Here is a 9,077-nt window from a genome sequence, read left to right on the forward strand (position 1 = left end):
GAGAAAGAAAGAGAGAAAGAGGGAACAGGAGAGAAGGAGAGAAAGGGGGAGAGAAAAAATAGAGGGAGAGAGAGAAGGAGAGACAGAAGCGAAGGCGAAAGAAGAGAGAAAGGGGCAAAAAAAAAAGTGGTGAGAGAGAAAGGGGAAAGAATAAGAGAGGGAGAGAAAGAAATAGAGAGAGATAGAGGGGACGAAAGAGGGGAGAAAGAGAGGCAAAGAAAGAAGCAGCGATAGAGAGGAGAGGAAGAGAGGAGGGAAGAAGAGAAGGAGAGAAACAAATGAAGGGGAGGGAGAAAGAGAAGCAGAAAGAGGAGTAGAGAAGCGAAGGGGAGAAAGAAAAAAAGAAGGGCAAAGAAAGAAGAGAGAAGGAGGGAAAGAAATAGAGGGAGAAAGAGAGAAAGAAATAGGGGGGGAGAGAAGGAGAGACAGAAGCGAAGGCAAAAGAGGAGAGAGAGAAAGAGGGGCAAAGAAAGAAGTAGCGAGAGAGAGAGAGACAGGGGAAAGAAGGAGAGAAAGAAATAGAGGGAGATAGAGGAGACGAGAGAGGAGAGAAAGAGGGGAGAGGAGAGAAAAGGAGAGAAAGAAATAGAGGGGAGAGAGCAGAGAAAGAAAGAGAAAGAGGGGCAAAGAAAGAAGTAGGGAGAGAGAGAAAGGGGAAAGAAGAAGAGAAGGAAAGAAATAGAGGGAGATAGAGTAGACGAGAGAGGAGAGAAAGAGGGGCAAAGAAAGAAGCAGCGACAGAGAGAAGGAGAGAAAGAGGGGAGAGAAGAAGAGAGAAAGAAATAGAGGGAGAGGGAGAAAGAGAGAGGAGAGAAAGAAAGAGGGTCAAAGAAAGAAGCAGCGACAGAGAGAAGGAGAGAAAGAGGGGAGAGAAGAAGAGAGAAAGAAATAGAGGGAGAGGGAGAAAGAGAGAGGAGAGAAAGAAAGAGGGTCAAAGAAAGAAGCAGCGACAGAGAGAAGGAGAGAAAGAGGGGAGAGAAGAAGAGAAGGAGAGAAAGCAATATGGGGGAGAGAAGGGGGGAGAGCCAAAGAGGAGGAGGAGGGCTCCGGAGGCCTTGTCTCCCTGGCTGGTTAATATTTTATTCTGTTGACATGTTTTCTTTCTGGCGGTGCTTCCGACACCTTCCTTCCTTCCTTGCTTCTTTCTTTCTTTCTTTCCTTCCCCCTTTCCTCTCTGCTCCTCCTCCCTCTGGTCCAAACCCCGCCCCTGGGGGGGCTCGGCAATCGGCCCTCCCCCTACCGAGGGGGCTTGGCAAGGGAAGGGAAGGGGGGGGAGAAGGAGGAGAGGGAGGGGGAGAAAGAGGGAGGGAGGGAAAGAGGGAAGGCAGGCGGAGAGCAAGCGAAAGGAGGAGAGAAAGAGAGAGAGAGAGAGAGAGAGAGAGGAGGAGAAGGCGCCTCGGAGGGAAGAGAGGGAGGAGGAGGAGGAAGAGGAGAGCCTGGGACGCCCGGACGAAGAAAGAAAGGGGGAGAGAGAGAGAGAGGGAGAGGGAGAGAAAGAGAGAGAGGGACCCCCAACCCTGACCCACCTCTTCGTCTCGGGAAGGGATGAAGCCGCTTCGGGACCCGCTTCGGATCTCTCTGGAGCCTTGAATCCGGGTTAGTTTCGATTCGGAGACAGAGAAGGAAGGAAAGAAGGAAAGAAGGAGGGAGAGAGAGAGAGAGCCTCGCTTTGGGGGGAAACGCACCCCAAAGAGGGGAAGCCAACGACAGCTTGAAGAGGATCCGATCCAGAGGAAAGGGCTGCTTCTTTCCCCGCGTATTGGTCGCCCCCTTTTGTGGCTTTTCCTCGGAGGAGGAGGAGGAGGAGGAGGTGAGGCGCGTGGATGGGTGCCCACTCGTAAGCCCACTCGCGGCGGATGCCCTGATGCGAGACCCGGCGGGGTTCTCGGGCTCGGCCATGGCGTACCACCCGTTCCACGCGCCCCGGCCCTCCGACTTCCCCATGTCCGCCTTCCTGGCCGCCGCCCAGCCCTCCTTCTTCCCGGCCCTGGCCCTCCCGCCCGCCGCCGCCGCCGCCGCCGCCGCCCTGGCCAAGCCGCTGCCCGAGGCCGAAGCCGGGCTCCACGTCTCGGCCGCCGCCCTGGCCCACCACGCCCACGCCCACCACCCGCACCACCCGCCCTCCGCCGCCGCCGCCCACCTGCGGGGACTCAAGGGCCTCGAGCCCCCCGAGGAGGAGCTGGGCGCCGAGGACGACCCCAAGGTCACCCTGGAGGCCAAGGAGCTCTGGGACCAGTTCCACAAGCTGGGCACCGAGATGGTCATCACCAAGTCCGGCAGGTAAGGGAAGGAGGGAGAGAGGGAGGGAGGAAGGAAAGAAGGAGAGAACGAAGGAAGGAAGGAGAGAAAGAATCAAGGAAGGAAGGAAGGAAGGAAGGAAGGAAGGAAGGAAGGAAGGAGAGAAGGAATCAAAGAAGGAAGGAAAGGAGAGAGAGAGGGAGGAAGGAGAGAAGGAATCAAGAAAGGAAGGAGAGAAGGGATCAAGAAAGGAGAGAAGGAAGGAAAGAAAGAAGGAATTAAGGAAGGAAGAAGAGAAGGAATCAAAGAAGGAAGGAACCAAGGAAGGAGAGAAGTAATCAAAGAAGGAAGGAAGGAAGGAAGGAAGGAGAGAAGGAAGCAAGGAAGGAAGGAGAGAAGGAATTAAGGAAGGAAGGAAGGAAGGAAGGAGAGAAGGAATCAAGAGAGGAGGAAAGGAAGGAAGGAAAGAAAGAAGGAAGGAATCAAGGAAAGGAGAGAAGGAATCAAGAAAGGGAGAAGGAATGAAGGAATGAAGGAATGAAGGAAGGAAGGAAGGAAGGAAGGAAGGAAGGAAGGAAGGAAGGAAGGAAGGGCCTCCCTCAGTCTCCCTTTGAGGCCAGGCGCACCCGGGTAAACCCATTGGGAGCTGCCTAGAAGGAGAAGTAGAGTCCCCGGAACTCCTATTCCAGAGCTACCCAAAGCAGACCCAGTTCGGGACTGGTTTCCCATTGCATCACACCTTGAGTGGGTCCCCTAGTTGGGACAGACACTAATAATGATAACAACAACAATAATAATAATAATAATAATAATAATAATAGTGCTAAGGGCCTCCCTCGGTCACCCACTGGGGCCAGGCGCACCCGGGCAAATCCATTGGGAGCAGCTTAGAGGGAGAAGTAGAATCCCCGGAACTCTTATTCCAAAGCTACCCAAAGCAGACCCACTTCGGGACTGGTTTCCCATTGCATCACACCTTGAGTGGGCCCTCTAGTTGGGACAGACAATAATAATAATAATAATAGTAATAGTAATAATAGTAATAATAATAAGGGCCTCTTTTAGGCGCACCCGGGCAAAGCCATTGGGAGCTGCTTAGAAGGAGAAGTAGAGTCCCGAAACTCCTGTTCCTGACCAACCCAAAGCAGACCCACTTCGGGACTGGTTTCCCATTGCATCACACCTTGAGTGGGTCCTCTAGTTGGGACAGATACTACTACTACTACTACTACTACTACTAATAATAATAATAATAATGGCTCTAATTCTAGACCTATCCAAAGCCGACTGAGAAGAGGTCCAAGAGTAAGAATACTCTATACTCTAATTCTAGACCTACCCAAAACAGACTGATTTAGGGACTGGTTTCCCATTGTGTCACACCTTGAATGTGTCCCCTATTTGGGGCAGCCACTAAATAATATTAATGACAACAATAATAGTAAGAATAGCTCTAATTCTAGACCTACCCAAAGCCGACTGAGAATAGGTCCAAGAATAAGAATGATCTGAACTCCTACGCCAGACCTTCTCAAAGCGGGCCCAGTTTGGGACTGGTTTCCCATTGTGCCACACCTTGAGGAGGTCCTCTAGTTGGAACAGACACTACTACTAATAATAATAAATTTGTTTATCGTGTCAGAAGCGAGTTAAATGCATTTAAAAACACACAAAGTTTGAAAAAAGTACTTGGCATGATGCGAAATGCCCTTTGAGTAGAAGCTGGCCACTTGGAGTACCTCTGGTGTTGCTGTGAGAGGGTCCTCCATTGTGCAAATAATAATAATAATAATAATAATAATAATAATGTAAACATTAATTCTACACCTACTCAAGCAGACCCACTTCAGGACTGGTTTCCCATTGTGCCACACCTTGAGTGGGTCTTCTGGTTGAGACAGACACAAATAATAATAATAATAATAATAATAATAATGACAATATAATAATAATAATAATAATAATAATAATAATAATAATAATAGCTTTAATTCTAGACTATCCAAAGCCGACTGAGAATAGGTCCAAGAATAAGAATTCTAGACCTACCCAAAGCAGACTGATTTAGGGACTGGTTTCCCATTGCACCACACCTGGAGTAGGTTCTCTGGTTGGGACAGACACTAATAATAATAATAATAATAATAATAATAATAATAATAATAATAATTCTAGACCTACCAAAAGCCGACTGAGAATAGGTCCAAGAATAGGAATAATCTAGACTCTGGATCAGTCCTTTGGACTCCGCGCAAAGTATATAAACCGTGATGGTATATAAATTCTAAAAGTTTACTAACCTTCTCATTATATTTACCATCCATAGAGGTATGAGTAGTTTCAAAAAATATCATCCAAATCTAAAACTAAGGGTTGCAAAAGGCCTTCTGAAGCATTTCCAATCCTGGCGCATTGAAGTCCCCATGTATAAGGATGAATGCCTTGGGAGCTTTCGAATTTCACCTTGAGTAGGTCCTCTAGTTGGGACAGACACTAATAATTATATTGATTACATTATTATTATTATTATTATTATTATTATTATTATTATTATTATTATTAATAGCTCTAATTTTAGACCTACCCAAAGCCAACTGAGAATAAGAATGATCTGAACTCTAATTCTACACCTATCCAAATCAGACGTGACCTAGGGGTTGCTTTCCCATTCAGTCACACATTGAATAGGTCCACTAGTTGCGACAGTTACTACTACTAGTAATAATAATCTGAGCTCTAATTCCCGACCTACCCAAAGCAGAGTGATTTAGGGACTGGTTCCCCATTCGGTCACACATTGAATAGGTTCACTTGTTAGGACAGCTGCTACTAGTAGTAGCAGTAGTAGTAATAATTTCAGCTCTAATTCTCGATTTACCCAAAGCAAACTGATTTAGGAGTTAGTTCCCTATCCGGTCACACATTGAATAGGTCCACTCATTGCGACAGTTACTACTACTACTAGTAATAATAATAGTAGTAATCTGAGCTCTAATTCCCGACCTACCAAAAACAGACTGATTTAGGGACTGGTTCCCCATTCGGTCACACATTGAATGGCTCCACTAGTTGGAACAGCTACTACTACTAATAATAATAATATGAGCTCTAATTCTCGACCTACCCAAAGCAGACTGGTTTAGGGATTGCTTTCCCATTCCGTCACACACTGAATAGGTCCACTCATTGCGACGGTTAGTAGTAGTAGTAGTTGTAATCAGAGCTCTAATTCCCGACCTACCCAAAACAGATTGATTTAGAGACTGGTTCCCCATTCAGTCACAAATAGAATGGCTCCATTAGTTGGACAGCTACTACTACTACTACTACTACTACTTATATTATTATTATTATTATTATTATTATTATTATTATTATCTGAGCTCTAATTCTCGACCTATCCAAAATAGACTGATTTAGGGACTGGTTCCCCATTTGATCACATATTGAATGGCTCCACTAGTTGGAACAGGTACTACTCTTACCTATTATTATTATTATTATTATCTGACCTCTAATTCCCGACCTACCCAAAGCAGACTGATTTAGGGATTGCATTGAATAGGTCCACTCTGCTGGGGGGTCCACAAATCACCTAAACTCCAGTTTTAAACCGCCCCAGAGCAAACCGACTTCAGTTTTGGCTTCACACCCGACCTGTAGTAGGAACCATACTATTTGATATCTGATTGCCATTGTTAGCGCTACCTGAGCAGACCTTTGTGTCGATTTCTCACCCAACTGTTCTATCAATGAGCCCACTAATTGGGACAGTCAATAATAGTAGCAATAATAATAATAATAATAATACCTGGATTCTTTTGGGAGACCTACTCAAAGCAGACTGACTTATGGATTGGCTTCCCATGCAGACATTCATTGAATGAACCCGCTAGTTGGAACAGCCAATAATAATAATAATAACTAATAATAATTAATAATAATAATAATAATAATAATCTCTGCTGTTGGGAGATCTACCTAAGGGTGACTAACTTAGGTGCTGATTCCCGATAGATCTACTAGACGGGAGAGCTAAAAGCAGTAGTAATTCTCGTAGTAAATCGTGATAATTCTATTGCTAGACCTTCTCAAAGCAAGACTAGTTTATTATGATGTGAATTTTCTCAGTCATTGAATGGGTCTCATAGTTGGGGCATCCACCCACAGCAATAATAATACTAATAATACCAGTAATAATAGTATTATTATATTAATTATAATTTATTGATTGATTTCGTGTCAAAAGCATCGCATAAATTAGTACAAAACTGATGAAAATAGAAGGAACACAGGCGGCTAAATATCTTCTGACCAAAAAGAGGAATTGTCTCTTCCTCTGTACATGAGGCAGGACATTGCGGACAAGCATACAGATGCAGTTAATAATAATAATAATAATAATAATAATAATAATAATAATATAGCCTTTATACTACTATTAATAATTATTATAATTAGTTATTATTAATTAATTAATAATAATGTAGCCTTTATACTAATAATATATAAAATAGCCTTTATACTATTAATAGTAATAATAATACAGCCGGTGGCTTTGTAAGGGAAGCATCTATAGTATATCTGTCCTTGGTCTCCCCCATCATATTTACCCAGCCATTCATTCAGATTGAAAACCTTGCAACCCTCGAAAATAGGGGCGTAAATACCCATTGATCACCTTCCAAAGTCTCCCCATAACATTATATACAGATATATAGATAAATAATTATATTTATTTTCCTCCCTTTCCACCATTATACACACAAACATACATATACATACATTGATAACTCTCCAAAGTCTCCCCATACTGTAACATTAAAACAAATATATTCCAAGATAATATTTATTTTCTCCCTTTCCACTATTATATATATAATACATATATAATATACACACATATATTTACATTAATAACCTTCCAAAGTCTCCCCATAACATTAAAATTATATTCCAAGATAATTATATTTATTTTCTCCCTTTCTACTATATATATATATATAATATATATATATATATATAATACATATATAATACACACACACATATATATTTACATTAATAACCTTCCAAAGTCTCCCCATAACATTAAAAAAAATATATTTCAAGATAATTATATTTATTTTCTCCCTTTCCACCTATATATATGTGTATGTGTGTGTTATGGGGAGCCTTTGGAAGGTTATCAGTGTATGTATATGTATATGTATGTGTGAATATATATTGGTGGAAAAGGAGAAAATAAATATAATTATCTTGAAATATTTTTTGTGTGTTATGGGGAGACTTTGGAAGGTTATCAATGTATGTATATGTATGTGTATGAGTGTGTATATATATAGGTGGGAAGGGAGAAAATAAATATAATTATCTTGAATTTTCTTTTGTGTGTGTTATGGGGAGACTTTGGAAGGTTATCAATGTATGCATATGTATTAATAACCTTCCAAAGGCTTCCCATAACACACACACATATATAGGGGTGGAAATGGAGAAAATAAATATAATTTTCTTGAAATATATATATTTTTAATGTTATGGGGAGACTTTGGAAGGTTATTAATATATGTGTGTGTGTATTGATGGAAAGGAAGAAAATAAATATAATTATCTTGAAATATATATTTTTAATGTTATGAGGAGCCTTTGGAAGGTTAGTAATGTGTGTGTGTGTGTATATATATATGTGTGTGTGTGTGTGTGTGTATATATATATATTGGTGGAAATGGAGAAAATAAATATAATTATCTTGAAATATATATTTTTAATGTTATGGGGAGACTTTGGAAGGTTATTAATGTATGTGTGTGTATTGGTGGAAAGGGAGAAAATATTATAATATATTATATTTATATACATACCTTGATAGCCTTCCAAAGGTTCCCCATAACATTCAAAAATTCTATTTATTTTCTCCCTTTCCACCTGTATACACATACATACATACATTGATAACCTTCCAAAGGCTACTCATAACGATAGATAGATAGATAATTCTATTTATTTCCTCCCTTTCCACCTCTATATACATATATACACACACAGAAAGACATGAGAATAAACTTAGACCTGTGCCCAAAGTTTGTGTCAGGATTGGAACAGAGCTTTGCAGGCTTTCCCTGCCTGTTTTCCTCGAAACCAATGCGGTCGGGAGGTGTTCCGTTCCCTTTCTTTCCCATTTCAGGAGAGGAATAATCCTATTTTCCTCCCAATTCAAGTCAAGGGATCCTTGGAGCCTTCCTTCCCCTTTCCCTCCGTGTTTTTCTGCCCCCGAAGGCCGACTTTCTTGGCTCCCCAAGCAGCCTTTTCCTGCTCCTTCGAGCCTGTCCTCTGATCCGTGTTGAGCTCTGGAAAAAGAAAGAAACCCAACCGTAGAGCCCTTGGAATGATTTTTTTGCAAAACTATAGACCTTCCAGGCTTGCAAATAGGTCAAAACATTCCTCGGAAGGCCAAGCGGGATTGTGGCCTTCCAAGAGCGAGTTTGGAAAGAAAGCAAAGAAGGAGCTTCCAGAGAAAGGGAGGAAAACTGGGGAGCCCGGGGGTGGCTTGTTGGGGTGGCATTCCCACGGAATCCCTTGGCTCCTCTTTTCCCAGAAAGAAAATCTTTTTTTCCTGCTCGAGTCTTGGACCCGATTCACACTCGTGTCCACAAAGTTAGGAGAAGAGGAGGCCTCAAAGGCCATCCACGGGAAAGCCAGGCTAGCCAAGGCGCAGTTGGGAAAAGCCATTGTCCGCTTTTCTCTCTCTAAAGAGAGCGAGAGAGAGAGATCCCGGTTGGCTTCGAGGAAAAAGCACGGGGGTTTGCTTTGGAGTCGAGAAGTTGCAAGGCCGGAG

At 42.6% G+C, this 9,077-nt stretch overlaps 1 protein-coding gene across 1 annotated transcript in view; it reads left to right on the forward strand.

Moving 5' to 3' along the window:
- The first annotated feature begins 1,317 nt into the window (after positions 1 to 1,317).
- The window catches only part of TBX2 (T-box transcription factor 2), a 37,705-nt gene continuing 29,945 nt past the window's right edge, over positions 1,318 to 9,077 (forward strand). Inside the window, exon 1 of the mRNA XM_060756799.2 lies at positions 1,318 to 2,280. Within this exon, the coding sequence (XP_060612782.2) occupies positions 1,865 to 2,280 (416 nt within the window). The 5' untranslated portion in view covers positions 1,318 to 1,864. The remainder of the gene's footprint in view (positions 2,281 to 9,077) is intronic.

Source organism: Anolis sagrei, chromosome 11 (genome assembly GCF_037176765.1).
Source record: "Anolis sagrei isolate rAnoSag1 chromosome 11, rAnoSag1.mat, whole genome shotgun sequence".
Taxonomy (NCBI): domain Eukaryota; kingdom Metazoa; phylum Chordata; class Lepidosauria; order Squamata; family Dactyloidae; genus Anolis; species Anolis sagrei.